Genomic DNA, 18,030 nt, shown 5'->3' on the forward strand with positions numbered 1-18,030 from the left:
CTTTAGACTACTTAAATCCGACATAAATATTCATAGGGGAATCGTGCATCTCGGAACAACTATCCATCTACTTCATTCCGATTTGACAGCCACTCTTCGAAATGAAACAATGTGGATGGATAGATATGTGAAATGTTCAAATGAAGTCCGTTGTGCTGCTTTTTGGCTTGGCATTTCCTTATTGTGCAATGAAACATCCATCTAAGCTTGTCACAGCTCATTTCATTCCGCTTTGATTCAAACCGAAAATGAGAATCAAAAAGAAAGTTATATAGAACTAAATTCAAATTCTGATCTCTGTAATAAATTTTGCAAAGGGCGATGAAATATCTGAAATATGAGGGTGGTATTTTATAAATATTGAGGTAATATTCTTGATGAATTTTTTTAATTGTTCGTTCAGAATAAAATTGAGGAAATGTCAGGTTTTTGACATTGTTCTTCAAGTTATTGAATTCAACATATTCATATGCCTATCTGAATTCTTACAAACCAAGGGAAAAGATACCTACAAAAGCAATACAATATTTATTTTGTTTGTATCACCAGACTGTGTTTCTCCATCTTGGAATGACGATCAGCATGAAAATGAAGTTCTTGGAATATGACAAATATCAAGTATTTGATACAGTTATGTCGCTATTTGTTACTCTGCAAATCTTGAGTATTCATTTGCTTAGAAATAATAGATCAACCTTACAAGATGAATGATTGTGTGGAACTAGTGAATACCATTCTAACAAAATACTGATACTGGTTGTTTTTGCAATATGAAATGACTCATTTTATTTCAGGCACTACACATTAACAAATGGAATGTCGAGCTAGTATAAGCAAACCGAATATTTCAAATTGAGTTGAAGACAAACATTCGTAAGAACTACTTCATTATCTGCTAATGATATATTTATGAACGATTAGATCGTATTCAAGGAATTTTGTTGAAAACAAAAGTAATAATTAACAAAGTATGCTTGATTAAATGGAAAAACTTTTCTCAAGTGAATAAGAGTTCCTTCTGCATGAACGCAACTGTTTTGTTTTTTTGTGTCGGATATTGATGACGCATATGTAATGATTCGTTGCCTCAAGTGTATCTATTTTTATATAAGTAACATTAAAAATTTGTACTCATTTCATGTCGCTACACTTTGCAATATTTGAGATTTTCCACATTTTGTGATAGTTGAGTTTTTTCAAAATGACTAAATTCATGTGAAGTAAAACTATTGAAAACACATTCACTGTTATTCGTATATTTACAAATGGAAATCTAACACTGGGTAATCATTGATTTTTATTTTAAAACTATTACTCTCAATGGATTCGTTTACCATTCTTACACTTTATTAACCGACTAGACGTATGAAACATTCTATAAATAAATGCAGCACTCACTATATGGCGTGATAGTAACTAGTACTCATAGTACGCCTCTCAAATTAACTTATTACCCGAACAAAAGAAACATTAAGTGAATAAGACCTGGAGAAAAGTTGTGAACGGTTGTTGTAACAGAGCACAAAAGGGAATATGGTGACCCATTCAGAAGTCAACAATGATAATTCCGGCAATTGTTGAATAGTGTATACAGAGAGTTGCATCTTACAATAAACTGTTATTTGAAAATGTTATCATTCATTGATTTTGAAGTATCGGCCAATTCCATCACATGCCAAATTTTTTTGTCTTCATATTTGTTTTGTAGGGTTAACTGAAAGTAACTATGTTTTCGTCGATATGCATTTCTTTCACCACTTTAAAGATCTTACTAAGATACTGTTCAACTTCAAATCAGAAAAAGGTATCCTGATTTCATGTAGTATGCAAGAAGGTATGAACTTTGGTTTTTTCATCATGAAAAATATTTGTTTCTCGTCACTTCTTACCAACATAAAAAAGGGTTTGTGACAGTCGTGGTCGTCACTTGTTACCAACTATTTGAGGAAATAGTATAATCGTTTTCTTGTCAACGTGTGATGTCACTCGAGAAAATGCTGAAAATAACACCTTCTTTATCAAACATATGAATAAACAAGAATGCGTCGGCAAAAAAATTGACATAATTAACTATGCGTGCGTTAATGCAGTTACTTTTTACTTGTTGCAAGTTAACATAAGAAAACGATAATTTTTCAATTAAAAACCTTAGATTTTCGTTTACTGAACGAGGAACTGACACATTAAAGGATTCTTGTATTACCTTCAATTATTCATGAAAATACAAAATCCCATTTCAATAAACTAGATATGTATTTATATTAAGCATTAAAAAAAACTGTAAAAAAGATAATAAAATCATTTTTATCAGTGACGTTTTTTCCAAGAAACAATTTTCAGATCAAAATTCACCAAAAAATGTTTTTGTGAATCTACATCATTGCATCTGTGCGTTTTTTTTTGAAAACTTGAATAATTTTATCAGTATGTAGTTTTCATTACGAAGAAAAACAAACTAATAGAAATAATCCATTGCTACATTCAGATTTTCACTCTTGTAATGCTATCGATTATTTTCAAAAAGTGGAAGATGTTTTTTTTATGTTTGATGCGGTTTTTTTCTAAAGCTTTCATAAAATAGCTTCAAGTAATGAAAAAGTTCTATGTTTCCGATTTGATCTGAAGTTTCATATTTACTTTCAACTAGCAAAAATCAACTTATTAACAAAACCAGAAAAAACACTCTTTCCAAAGACCAGAACTCCAACACTCTTCTCGACGCGCGTTCAAAAGCTAAGTTGGCATTCCGAGAGGAGATGAAATAGACGAGTTTACTTCTCATTCTACACGAGAGTTTTTTGTTTCGAAATTAAAATTATAAATCTGCTCAGTACAGTTCCTAGGGTTGTTATTTTCTCTTAGAATAGTTCCTGGTCTTTATGGATCTTCATTCAGAATTCCGATATCTCAAATAGTTTTTGAGAATATGTTCCAAAAGAAACTAGAAACGTGATTTGGAAATTTTAAAATCACGACTATTGTGGTTCTTTTCAGTTGAACCAATACCTGTTAGGTATTGAACACGGTTTCCTGAAAAATGATTTGGAATATTTGAAAGGGTGATCGAAGAGTACCTCAGTTGTTTTCATACTGTTTTGAGAACAACAAACAACTTTGTGAACCAAATAGTTTTGGAGTGTAAAAGATAATGTCTTATTTTACATACCTAGATGAGTAGAATCATATGATTTTCATACCATTCTAATGCTACCTACCATTTTTTTACTAAAAAAAATGATTAATACAGGTATTTTTCAACACTGAACAGTTCCGGTTATCAACTACTGTCTCATTTGGGTAAAGAAAACAACGAACTACCTAAGTGTTCACTAAATTGAATTTTTTCGTTCTCTTCTTCTGATGTTTCATTTGTCGCAGGCCATTGGAACTAGGCCACAAAAATATTGGATGGAAAATGCACACATATAGTGAGGTCCCTTTTTACATCAAAATGTGCATTCATCCATATTTTGAACACAAATATGTAGTCAACTCAAGATTAACTCCATCATCTCTTTCTATAATCATACAATGATTTATTATATTGAATTCGGATGATAACAGACTGGATTAAAGATAGTTTTATCATCAGCTCATGAAATTCTCAAAAGTTAGGCCCTCTGTGATTTTCATCCTCCTCCGATGATTCACCAGAACTTAACAGTAACTTTTCAAAAGGAACAGTTTAACTTCAATGTTCAGTCTGGATATTATAAAATCAATAATTTGGAAAATGCATTGGTGCATGGCTTCCACTTCTCACATCGAAAATAATTCAGCAATTGACACAATTAGCACAACCGTCCTGTTTCAAAAGTTAACAACAATAATATATTTTTCACATATAGTCAGTGGGCATATAAATCAAATCATCTAAAGGAACAATTTGTTCGAGCCAGTCTCAACTTCCTACACTGTAGGTTAATAGACTGACTCCTATCAAAAAACAACTTCTCTCCTGGCTAATACCACCAAAGGCGTTGGATTATATCTGACAGGTGTCAGTGCAGGATTCTTCACTGAAGTTATTCCTGCATATTTTGTTGGCGATACAACTGCCACAATAGATTTTCAATTATTGGAACATACTTGCAGATCGGTTTCGGGCTGTTTGGCCACTCGTCAGTGCAAGGTAGTGTCTATCATCAACATAAAGTCGATCGAATTCCTTCTGAGTATCATTCCTCGAACTAGGCTGAAACGGACAACAAACAACAGGTTTGTCATCGCCCCATCTGCCTGTGAACGAGGTAACCAACCGCATATTCGAAATTTGCCCAATTCCTCGAATAAGGAAAGAAAACTTCTCACATATAGTCAGTGGACATACTTGAAGACTGGCTATGAATCAAATCATCTTAAGGAACATTTCGTTCGAGCCAGTCTTAGTTGTATCGCCAACAGCATATGTAGGAATAACTCCAGTGAAGAATCCTACACTGACACCTGTCGGATATAATCCAACGCCCTTGGTGGTATAAGCCAGGGGAGTAGTTGTTTTTTGACAGGTGTCAGTTCATTAACCTACATTGTAGGGAGTTGAGACTGGCTCGAACGAATTGTTCCTTTAGATGATTTGAACAATAATATACATTCCAGATAACCGCTTTCAAAAATTATGGCTAGTAGCGGTTGATTAGTGGTTATTTTTAAAACATATCTTGAAATATTTGCAAGAAACGGAACTACTTTTTTCACTTGACTTTTCATAACGTCTATAATTTTTGTCGGGTTTTCTTCTTCAGAAGAAGTTTTCAGATACCATTCCTAGAGGTCAGATTTTTGATAAAATGGCACTTGTGAACCAGACTCAGCTTAAGATCCAGTTGTTCTAATTTTCCTCGACAACCCAATAACTCATGAACCGGTGGAACTTTCAATAGCAATGTTTGCGCGCCGCATACCAGCTCTCTTGGACACGCTATCATTAAAGGCAATATATCAATTAAACTTGTCATGTAGCACCTTATCGAAATGCCCGTTCGAGCATGTTAATTGCGAAAAAATGTAATTAAACTTTTTAATGAATATGGTAACCAGCAATATCGTCTAATTATCGATCTGGCATACCAGATCACTTGTTTAATCATCATCTAATCGATTAAAACTATAGTGATTTTATCTCTGGACTGTATAGGCCCATTATCGCATTAGGTCTAAGTAGTAGCACAGCAATGGCGGCGAGTAGTCTTCTAAAACGGGCTTATTATTTCACATTCGATCCAAAGTTGTAAATATTGAATATGAGTAAAATTTCGTTATTTGAGCTAGCGCTAAATTTTGAAAAATGTTTAATAAATTTTCATATTTTTGTACGTTGACCATCTATCTGAATTTAAAATTTGGCGCTCCGCTCGACTCTAGTAGTTACTCTAAAGTCGCAATATGGACTATTTCAGAAACTTTCTTTTGGTAATGAAATGATACCTCCTTTTTTCGATCGCATTTGCATTCTGCAAATGTATTTGCTGTTGCTCCTGTAGAATTTTTGTTTGGTATTATTTGTGGGCAAAAACCACAAAGAGTCCAAGTTAAAAATTGATTTTTTTTGCTGAATTCCGAAATTGTTATATAGCTGTTGATGACAGCTGTAACTTAACCTGTAACCTAACATAGCTAGAGCTAGATTCAACTAGTGTAGCTGGTATTGGAGTTTCATAACATAGTCTTTACTGAAAAAGATAATTTTGAGGAAAATATCACAAAAAGTTCAAGTTGAAAATTGTTTTTTTTTATGAATTCCAAAAATGTAACATAGCTGACAGCTATAACTTAACCTGTAACCTAACCTAGCCATACAGCTAGATTCAAGTAGTGTAGCTAGTACCGGAGTTTCATAACATAGTCTTAACTGAAAAAGATAATTTTGAGGAAATTAACCTAATTTTAAATTTCGTTAACCTTCCAAATATACCAAATGAGAATGTTATTAGCAAATCTCAGTTATAGCTATATTTTCCTTCAGATATTAGTTGTAAAAGTTTTTGTCGGATTTTTTCTTCATTCAAAAAATAGTCACAATTTTGAAAAAATTCAATTATTTCATGTTTGAATCTGAAAGTGACATTTTTATGTTCAAGAAGTAGTTCACTCAAATCAATTTAGCGAAATGCCAAAACTTAAGATGAAGTACATGTTTCATTTGAAGTTCGTCAGGAAGCATTTTTTACATTATTTATGTGGAAATAATGTATCCATTTTAAATATGTGTCATGCTCAGGTAAATAAATCATCAATTCAAGCTTATCTATAGCCATTGACATAATTCAATGTACTTACGAGGGATCAAGACAAAAGTGAATATAACATGCTTCCCGTTTGTCGACAAACTGAAAAATACATCGAAATGACGTATTAACAATTTTTTTTGTATAGTACGTATACTTCATCGATACTTATTCAACGCGTGAATCCACCTTGTGTTTTATACACTCCCCTCTCGCACGCCCATGTGGCTATGACAAGATGACTGGAACTTCTGTCGGACAGGTTAAATGCGGTGTAGAAAATGCGAAGGATGTTTTTGACAAGTCCCGCCTCGAAGTTTAATTTCTTATCGGTTCTTTCTTGAATCAGCCTCCCATGTGTGTGAGCTGTTGCTATTGAACCGTTAGAGATCAGAATATTTCTGCTATCAATTCTTTTTTAGCGGATCCCGAAATTGGTTCAGCGTACTCTTGATTTTGGTACCCGAAAGCGGTTTGAGTATAGAGTTAAGTGATGTTTTTGGTATTTGGCTTTGATAGATTTTTAGTGCTAGTGCTGATTTAGAGAATTTCAAAATTGAATTTTACATATTCTCTTGTTTAATAATCATCTGTCTTTCTAATGAAAGTACATGAAATCCTACAGGGCCCAAGGAATATTGATTTGAGTCCCCAATGAATTGAGAGAATATTGTTACAAACAGTTAGGACAACTCAGGAATTACATTTAACGAAAATGTTAATGAGTGTGCTGAACCCAAATTATCATTTCCATATGTTGTCCCTGCGAAGGTATCTATGGTACAGGACCAAATCAGAAAATGAGTCAATAAGAATCGTGAAAAGTAGTGTGAAAATACACCTAGACATTGTAAAGAGACATCCAATTCGTTATGTTTTTTTCGGAACAGAAACACAGGAAACAAGTTAATCATGCAGCAGAATATGACAATAATCCAATAAAAGACCTGCATAAACTAGTACAGGAACCAATGTTGTTGGAATTGGGGTCACGAAAAAAACGTAAGAATAAACGCAATGAGCCCATGAGGCTAGATTTTTTTCCGGAGATATGAAGTCAGAAGACTCCCAAGAACTAACATAATCTTGACACGGTATTAAACAGAACAAAATAGAATCTAGCAGTTGTTCTGTAAAACATCTCACAGTATATATTCTTCGTGTGCCTGTTCAATACGTGAACCAATCAGAACAACGTTATGCATGGACTCCCCACCAGCACCCCGCCACTACCCTCTAGAAATATAAATTCGAGTGCACACGTAGCTCTCCATCCAGTCTCCATCCAGTCGAGATACTATCTTCTTCCTCGCAGTCAACGCATACACTACTGATGATGCTCGCCGCAGTAGCGGGTGAAAAGTTCCATTCGACCACGGCCTTCCAGCCTGGATTTTGTTCTTTATAAGTGTATACTTTTTTATTCAGATTTTCTACCTATCAAAAAAGAGAAAAGTACAAATCCTAACATTATTTTGAGCTCATTTTTAGTTAGTTTTCGATCAATAGATCATCATCTCGAAACACGACAGATTCATCTTCGATACGTTCAACAAAAGGCCCACATATAAGCTGCAGAGATATGCCTGCGGCATTATAGACCTCGGCTTATCAAAGTACCGGAAGTTCGCTTTCCTCAGGTCGAGTCAAACTCAGGGATTCATCATGGCACACCGAAATGGGTTTTCATCTCATAGGACTACCGTAGTCGCGTGATGGGTATAGAGGTTCGAAACATCAGGTGCAAGGCCTGACGAGAGGCGAACTGATGACCGACCATCAGAGCATTCATCGTGGAGTTTTCAGATGAGACGCATATGATTCCACAAGAGAAATGAACACTGATGAAATAAAAGAACTCTTCGAACCCCAGAGACACTATCAGGACCACTTTGTTAATACGGTTGTTCTGGTTTTTGGAGTCCTTGGTGGAATGATACCTCCCTACTCTCGAATCTTGAAATCACGCCGTCTTTCTTCACTAATGCAGAAATCTAGGCCAGACAAATGATCATTGTGTCTGCTTAAGGCACATGATTCAAACACCCAACGATCACTTACCTCACGGTGTGGGGAGTGGTCATCGTATGATGATGCTGGCGCTCATCGCTTATAATAATAATGATGGGATGTATTTGAAACTTGAATTATTTGGAGTCTCGGACAATTTTCAATTGAAATTATTGATCTTGTGGAATATGAGAGTTGTACTTGCACTTTTCTCCCATGTTATTCAATATAAAAAACTGATTTCTGTCTGAGAAGGTAAATTTATCTTTTCAAAGTGCTCTATTTTGATGCTTCATGATAAAATCAATAAATTTCAAAGCGTAGGCTAACTATCCTTCTTCTTGATAATATTTCACTTCAAGCTTCTTAGAATGTACCTATTTGACGTTGTATCCCACTCCATATTTCAGCACCTCCCTTCGAAATTAATTAATTCCGCATTCTCTTAATGAACAAAAAATAACATTTTCACAGTGACAGAAATGATTGGGTGTAAACATTTTTGTGATGAATGCGGTGCAAACAGCATAAAAATATGAAAATACTCGTACACGCAAAACAATAAATTCTCATGCATGGTAAGGGAAAGCTGAGCTGTTTACATTCTGTATCGATGCACCTGTGCACATAAGAGAAATAAAGCGTGCCCACAAGCTGTGGGCAAAAATATTCAACTCGTTTAACTTCTCTAAATATAACTTGCACTTGAGATTCGTTTGATGGAGTCGGAACAATACTGATTAATATTATATAGGGTTTTCTGTATTGTAGGATTTTCATAAAAAATTATATAGTTTAAGTATAAGAATTCTACATTTGGGAAAAATGATATCGTTTAATATACACATATACTCACTCATATCTCCCAAAATAGTGTAGTAAATGGAAACATCACTTTTTTGTGAAAGTAAATCGTATATCTTGTATATCGATTAAATATTCTTGGATTGAAAGAAAGGCCAAATTCCCATATAAGTATATGAAGCTACGAATCGGATTAAACGTAATTTTACCGTTTGAAACTGTATTGATATCCTCAACACCGATAAGTTTCTACCAGAGAGTATACGAGGTCCGGCTATAAAATAACGAGACTGCGCGCCTAGAGAGCGCCCTAGAAGGGTGGGGAAAAAACGAGTAGTGCGTTGAGTATCTGGAAATCTTCTCTATTCACGTATCAAAACACTTTTTCGACACTATTACTATATTAGTGCAGTAGCGGTTTGAAACGAACGTGTTTTTTTCTCGTGCCGAAAACCCTGTGTGACGAAAAACAGAAGCAAAGTATCAATCTCAAATTTCTCGTTAAATTGAAAAAACTCCGACTGAGTGCTAAAACTTGTTACAAGAGGCCTATGGGGACAATTGTCTATCTCGTGCGCGTGTTTTTGAGTGAGTTTGAGTGAGTGAGCGCTTCAGTGAGGCCGAGAGAGCAAGGATGTCCAAATCAAAATTCAAGGCAATGTTGATCGTTTTTTTTTTTCGACATTAATGGTATCGTGATGACTGAATCGGTTCCAGAGGATCAGACTGTCAACCAGACTTAGTATTATTCAGTTTTGACAACACTACGAGAACGAGTTCGTAAAAAACGGCCCGATTTGTGGCAAAACAACTCGTGGATTTTGCACCAGGACAACGCAACTGCCCATAACGCGCTATCCTGCACGTCATACTGGTTTCAATCAGGTTGGAGCCTGGCTCCCTTACCCTTTGAACTGATGTTTGCCAGAAGGACAAACGGGTCATGACTGATGGTGGGTGTTGATGGTATGGCGGCATGAATGTCCTCAGACATCAGTACCGCCCTTCACGGTGTACCCCTACCTGGCTGGGGTGGGTTGGATGAAAAAGTTGTTCATCTTTCAACGGAAGATATAGGGGGCTCATTCGACGGAGTGTCGGGGCCTTCTATATCGGGAGGGGTCATCTACAGTGTAATCCATAGCTTTCCTGACTAATGGGTTTTCATGAGTTTCTGCACCATCGAAAACTCTCTGATTTCTCGACTGAATGGACTGCCGAACAGAAGGCAGCTGCAAATTTCTGCGGATGGCTTCATTCCGCAAGAACCAAGGAGCATTCACAATCACCCTTATTAACTTGTTTTGCAATACCTACAGAATGGAGATATTAGATTTCGCCGCTTGTCCCCAGACGCCTGAAGCATACATGATGACAGACTTGAACATCGTATTATAGATGGTAATTTTGTTTTTCAGACTCATTTTAGATTTTCTATTGATGAGAGGGTACAGACGTGCTATCCGACCTTCGATCTTAGATTTGACGCTCGTTATGTGCGGGTTCCAAGTGAGCCTTCGGTCTATTAAAAGGTTGAGATACTTTACCCCGGCTTGCCATTCAATCTCCCTTCCAGAGATTCTCACTTTTCTGGCCGGAGAAGATTTCAATCTTCCCATGGTTATTGCCTGAGTCTTATCACGCGCTATCTGTGAAGCGGTATTTGGCCGATAAACGCACTCCAGTGCTCGAACACGCGCCGTACTCGCCAGATTTGGTACCGTACGACTTTTTCCTGTTTCCAAAGATAAAATCTGCTTTGAAAGGTATCCGATTTGAGTCGATGGAAGCGGTAAAGCAAAAAACGGCTGAGCTCCTGAAAGCCCTCGTCAAAGAAGACTTCCAGTACTGCTTCGATTAATGGAAATAACGTATGGAAAGGAGTGTGGCGAGGGAAGGGAAGTGTACTGGAGAGGAGCATTCGAATGTAGAATAATGTTTATAATAAAATCCTTTTTCTTAACCAGTCTCATTATTTAAAAGCAGTACCTCGTAGATTCGTAAAAATGCTAATATTGAAAACGACACAGTCACAAGTAACGCATTCTAATAAGTCTTATATATTTGAGCAGTATCTCAAATATAAGAAATTTTGAAAGACAACTTACGTAAGAACATATAGGTTTTCATGGCTAACGTTACGAGCAACAAAAATCCGGACCAGAAAGCCATGGTCAAATGGAATTTGAAATAGTGGTCCCTCCTCCCCCCCCCCACCCATCAACATCCCCATCATCACCCCCACTGCTGAGACTTCGAGATATAACGTTTCGTCCTCGCAGTCAACGCACCTGGCACCGATGCCAATGATGTTTGTCGCAGTAGCAGAAGAAACGTTTGGCACTTCAGGTTCCATTCTATCGTGGCCAACCAGCAAGGATTTTGTTCTCTTTGATCGACATCTTACTTGGTATGCAACTGATACTGCTTTGTACTGGCAAATATTGGGAAGATATCAAACGCACTCAGTCAAGCTTCAAACTCAGATCGCTATACAAATTCAAGTATCAGTTATCAGAAGAAATGAAACTCAGGTTAGTCAAAACTCTTATTTACCCCCATATCGAGTATTGTTGTTCTGTGTATTACAAATTTTTTGCCGCAATATAACAAGCAGAAGATACAACGTATACAAAATTCTTGCATGCGATTCGTATGCTGTATACCATATATGGTGAATATGTCACACAATTTTTGTTCAAAATGAAGGAGCTGAATGTGAGGTACAGAGTCCAATATTTGATAAAAATTTTTTTTGTTTAAGCTGCTTCAAACTAAAACACCTAGTTATTTATATAGTTTATTAGGCAGGCATTTTGACATACATATGGTAAATTTGAGAATTAACTCATTCAACATACCTAGACACCGTACTTCCAAATTTCAAGAATGTTTTTCTTATAAAGCCCCTTCTTATCTGAATGAAATTTCACCCCTTTTTTAAATCATAACATTCATCAATTTGAAAAATAAATAAAATCACAGATGCTTACTGCTCAGTGCTAATTTAAAAATTTTAAAATTCTATGTATGGTAGTGCAATGAACTTGTTAAATTGATCAAAACAATGTTTTTTTCTTCTCTATCATTGTTATGATAGTAAATAAGTATTTTTATAATTATTTTCTTACACTCACTGCATAATTTTTGGGAGGGGTGTAAGATAGCCTTTGGCTAACCCTTTTCCTTTTATGTATCAATGTATTTTTTATACATAATAAAAGATATTATTATTAAAGTACAATTTATTTAACAACCATCAAAGAACAGTATATCTCTGAGGATACACTATAAAAACACACTTTTGTCTATTTTCCACGATAGTTCTATATTTGTTGACTAGTTTCGGTCATTATACCATTTTTTTGTTAGTTTTGAAACTAACCACTAACTAAAAAAATATTGAAAAATCGGTAATCGCCGGTAATCGGTAACCCGCGAAACTTGAACATACGCCACGTATTTATGTTTGTTTTTTTTATTTGCGGGAGCGTAACATTTTATAATTTTCTTTTTGTTATTCAATCCATCCATTGAGGTGGAAATTAAGATGAAGAAAATGTGTAAAACAATTAGTATCTCAATTTTTCATATTCATGACATGATTACTTTGGTCAACGTGTAGAATAAAATATTCGTTCACCGAAAACGAAGCCCAGACGGCCTTAAGAACATATTCTTCAGCGGTCAACCTAAGTGCCACTTAAGTTTATTATTTGCTTTTCATGTTTGCTTGGAACTTGAAAATCGGATTTGTGTTTTGAATTAAAACAAATTACGTCTAACAAAACAAACATAACCTCAAGTCGCATGATTCTTCAGTTATGTCTACTTGGGTAGTTTGTTTATAGTAAAAACACATCTAAAATCAATCTGGACTTTAAAAAAACATTACCTGTATATACGTTCGATATTTCATAGTTACTTCGCAGTTGGATATTCACTCAATTTTCTTATCAAATAACATATTTCTTCAGTTTACATCGGGAGTAAAAAGTATTCATGTGAATCCGCATTACAACTCACTTTATCTAAATTCAAAAAAGAAGTTGATGAGAATGAATTTGTAGTAGCTGTTTTACTTGCTCTAAAGTTCAAAACAATTGATCGCAATATTCTTCTCATAAAATTAAGAGGTTATGGCATTGATGGTGATTTTTACCAATGGTTATCTGACTATTTATCTCATAGAAAGCAAAAAGTCAGACTTCAAGATAATATCTCACAGGAATTGGATATATGTACATATAGATGTGCCTCAGGGTAGCGTTTCAGGACCTCTGCTTTTTATCTTATACTTAAATGACATAAACTTGTTTATAAATGTTGATTTTATAAATTTATTTGCAAATGATACACTATTGGCATGATATCATACAAGCTTAGATAAAGCTATTGATAAAATTAATGCCGCATTGAAAGATGTAAATGTGTACCTCATGGCAAATAAATTAAAACTGAATGAAATGATAACTAAAGGAATGATTATTACAACAAAATATAAACGGAACAACCTTGATTTAAATGAAATAAATTTTCAAATCGATAATGAAAACATTGAAACATGTATCAAATATCTTGGATTCCAATTAGATAATTCATTACTTTTTGGCAATCATCTCGATTATATATGTAAAAAAATATCTAAAAACTATATTGCTTTACAAGAATTACTGGTAATTTATTCACTCAGTCTAAAATTACTGTGTATAATGCGATTATCCAACCACATTTTGATTGATGTGCTTCTATTATTTTCTTGTTTTATCTAAATCAAACATCTCAATTACAAAAACTCCAAAATCGCGGTATGTGAATTGTTCCAAAAGTGAATAGATTCACTCAAATCGGAATTATGTTACAAACTTTGAGGTGGATACCAGTTTCTTTACGGTTGTATTACTCAACTATGACATTTATATATAAAATTCTGAATAGCTTATCTATTACCTTCTTATTTTTCTGAATTTGTTAGTTTAAATTCAGAAGTGCACAAATATGCCACAAGAAATCATACTATTTTGCATTTATGCAGAACAAATAGGAGAAGTGCCATGAATTCCTTATTTTTCAAAGGTTTTGATGCATACAATATATTACCAAATGATATAAATCTAGTCCATCATTAGGTATTTTTAAAAAAACATTTATTGAAATCTATCCATAATGCCAGATAGAATAATACTTGGTAGGATAATATTAATAAATATAATATTTGTATGTTGTTTTCTGCTTTTTATCATTGTATTGTATGTATGTATTGTATTGCAATGTATTTTTGATAGCATATGTCGTTATTTTTCAAACTAAAAATTTTTATTTTCAATTTTGATCTATATCTACATTTCAAGTTTTTTTTATATAATTATTTTCTATTTCTATTTTTGTAATATGTTTTATATAATATTGTGTATTAGGATTAAACCGAAAATAACAAAAATTGAAACGAGTCTATTGAAAACACTTTTTCTTTGCCAGAACAAAAATGATGTATCTCGACGAGCGTTTCGCGATACCTAATTCTACTCAAACAATCAAAACGGTAATTAAACAATGTGAATCTTGAATTTCATTAGTTAAGACTTCCATTGTTTGATATCATTCCACTATGTTTTGAAATCTATGAAAGAACAAATAAAATCAAATATAAATCATAACAAGCAATAAAGCCTGAAATGAAAATACAATACAATACAAGAAATAAAAAAATTATAAAAATAAAAATGAGCAAAAATCAAAAATGAATTTAAAATTTTTTCAAACTGAATTGCTTCACGACGTTTCGATTGTTAGTATCCACAATCGTCTTCGGTTGATGACGGGTGATGTCTGGAGACGATTGTGGATACTGACAGTCGAAACGTTGTGAAGTAACTTAGTTTCAGTTTTTTTATCTATTTTTAATTTCTACTCATTTTTATTCTTTTTATTTTTTATTAATTTTTTACCCTGTAATCATTTTCATTTTGTATCCTGTTTATTTTATTTGCAGTATTGTATTTTTCATCTCAGGTGTTATTGCTTAATATAAATTGATATTTTAGGTATTCATTTTAATGTTATTTATTTTTCCATAGATTTTGAATCGCAGTGGAATCATATTAGACATTGGAAATCCGAACTTATGAAATACACCGTCAAACACTGCCAACCACTTTCGAATATGAAACTTACTGTACTGGAATCTCTGGCGTAGAATAAATCCAAAATGATTACTGCTACCAAACACTAGACACTCTAGTTTTCCAGATGAACTGAACACTCGCGTCGAGAAAAGTGTTTCGGCCTAGACAATCTAGTTCACCTCCTGATTATGTCATCTTTGTTGATAGAACGTGCGTCAAGAAAAGTGTTTGAAATATGAATCTTCATTGAAAGCACATACATATTTTTCAATTATACTATTTCACCTTTGACATTTTTGACATATCCTTGATGTTGATGATGTTACTTGTTTTCAGTAGGCATGATAAAAGAGACACCAACACTGTTTCTCCATTTTATATCTCATATAATATCTCAGGTATGTTTTTTGTTTACATCTAAAATATACTGATAACTTCCTGTGATAGAAAAAGAATAGAGTTTTTTCAAATAAAACCAACGAGTCTTTACTTTTTTATCAATGTTCTCTCTCATGATACGTCCTCAAAAAGTGAAAGTGATAAATATATATTCCCATGATCTGCTTGGCTCAATTACCAATTCAATACACTCACTTATGTAATTAGGTTCTTCAATTTCCTCTTTAAACGTAAACCCCATTTCCATTAATCATTCGAGACGTGTTGTGCTATCTCAATTGACGCCGCCAAGTTAACAGATGCTGATGATAGAAGGATATATTCACTGATGAGAGATTAGAGCATGAATATGACATAAATTGATTTAATTCGATATTATCTACAATTAGTTCATTCGATGGCAAATCTTCTGATAACGGTCGTTGTGAATATGTATTTGTCTGTGATGGTTTAACGCTGCTGATTTCCTAGTAAATGTTTCCTTCTTTTTTGTGTTTTACCCTCTACACATGGTTGCCATTAATAAGGTGTACCTAAACTCAGAAAACATCCTGTATGTGTATTCATGTAGACTATCGAATACTCGTGTACTAGACATTCCATTCTTTTGACGTGTGTCAAAAGAAAAATAGTTGTGTTTTCAATGGTGGCGTTGTTCACCAAGTCAAAAATATTTGTGTTTTGAAAATGGAAGCTGACCAGAATATTGGTGGGATGCAACTGGATATATCTAATCTTTTCTGTAAAGTAAGAGGAGTTTCTAATATATGAATCTTGCTACCCAAGCTTAGCTTAATATGGGGCAAAGCGATGTGTTATGTTTATTGCAGTAACTTTAAATATAAAAGAATTCGATTATATGTGGTAATATTATCTCCACCAACCAGTTGTATAAAGTTTTTCGTACATATTCCTTTCTAGCGCCGGGAAACAATTAGATTATTGAATTAATAAATACATTAGAGCATGAAATGAATACAAAAACTGATGAGTCAGGTAATGAACACTGTCTCAAAACAATCCGGAATCCAGATCCTGTTTCTGTATACAGTGCATTTCTTTAATGTTCCCCCTCACCTTCATTTTTGAACGGGTCAACTCAAAGAATTGAAATTTGGGATAATGAAATTAATGCATGAATACTTTATTTTGAAGTAACATTGACAGATGAAGCTTTCAAGATGGCGACTGGGTGTCATCTGGGAAAAACAGATCAAATGGAAAGGGAGGTCTTGTGACACATCATTTTGAAGCTTCTGAAGAATACTTCACAACCCTAGAATATGAAGTCAATATCTTCACTCACTACAAAATGGCGGAACATTTATTAGTTTCCGAAAGACAAACACATTATTATCGATATTTCAAGAAATATTCCTTTTTATCTGCCATATGGCAATTCCAACAACCCAATAAGGTTTGTTAAGTTATTTTTTGTTTATAAAAACGACAAAAATTTCAGTACGACAATGAACATCGTTGTTCAGTTAGAATATTCTCATTTAGTTTTTGATTTTACTAGTAGAAAGGTACCACGTCAACAATCTTTTAAATGGTCAATTCTCGTCCATTGAAAAAAAAATGAAGCGATTTTTATTCACGGTGCGACGCGTAACTTTCACGAGACCGGAAGGATTTTCAATGAACGTTTTCCGAATCGTCCTATCTGTAGGAAATATTTGAGGGAATTTGTATCCAAATTCACAACTATCGGTAGTGTACATAACGAAAAACTCCCAGGTCATCCGTACATTCCGGAAGAACAGCAAGTGCAAATAATTGGTGAGATGGTATTAAATCCTGAACAGTCTACTTATTCCGTCGCGAATGTTTGTGAGGTGTCTCCTTCTACTATATGGAGACTTTTGTAGGAAAACTTTTTGAACGTCTATAGAATGAACTCAGTTCAAGGAAAGAAGTATTGACTCTATCCTTCCCCTAAAAAAACACTGAAACACACTGAAATTCATTCTACCAGTGGTTCTAGAATTATTTTACAGTTTCAACTCGATTCAGACTCAACAGTCGCTTCAGCGTGCTTCCAGATATTTCGCTGCTCAGTGCGGTGTCGAAGGTCATTGATAAGATTCTCTTGAGTAGACTTATTCGCCTGGAAGATAGGATGAAACGCATCCCCTAGCAGCAATTCGGGTTTCCTGCGAGGTCGGAATACACCTTCCCAATTGATCCGAGTTGTTCAAGGAGTTATGGTCCTGTTGGACATCCAAAAAGCTTTCGTTAGAGTTTGGTGATTAGGATTCTTCAATCCTACCTGAGCAACCGAACTTTTCGTGTGAGAGTGGACCAAATCACATCTACGAATTATCCAATAAAAGCAGGTGTCCCGCAGGGGTCCTGCCTGTCACCGCATTTGTACTCTCTGTACACGCACGACTTTCCGATGTTTCCGAAAACGAATGTGGATATATACGCAGATGACCCTGCGATATACGCACATTCGTTCT

At 34.5% G+C, this 18,030-nt stretch overlaps 1 protein-coding gene across 2 annotated transcripts in view; it reads left to right on the top strand.

Annotated features, from left to right (window-relative positions):
• Window positions 1-18,030, top strand: part of Ser (protein serrate) — a 351,449-nt gene that overhangs the window by 232,714 nt on the left and 100,705 nt on the right. Inside the window, exon 1 of one of the 2 annotated variants that reach the window (XM_074181004.1) lies at window positions 16,191-16,312. The exons of the other annotated variant lie outside the window; for it this stretch is intronic. Within the exon in view, the coding sequence (XP_074037105.1) occupies window positions 16,253-16,312 (60 nt within the window). The 5' untranslated portion in view covers window positions 16,191-16,252. Of the gene's footprint in view, window positions 1-16,190; window positions 16,313-18,030 lie in introns of those variants that run through there. 2 annotated transcript variants of the gene reach the window in all.

The sequence above is a fragment of the Leptinotarsa decemlineata genome, unplaced genomic scaffold (assembly GCF_025532065.1).
Source record: "Leptinotarsa decemlineata unplaced genomic scaffold, Ldec_3_MD MMD2_tig00026307_RagTag_RagTag, whole genome shotgun sequence".
NCBI classification, from domain to species: Eukaryota; Metazoa; Arthropoda; class Insecta; order Coleoptera; family Chrysomelidae; genus Leptinotarsa; species Leptinotarsa decemlineata.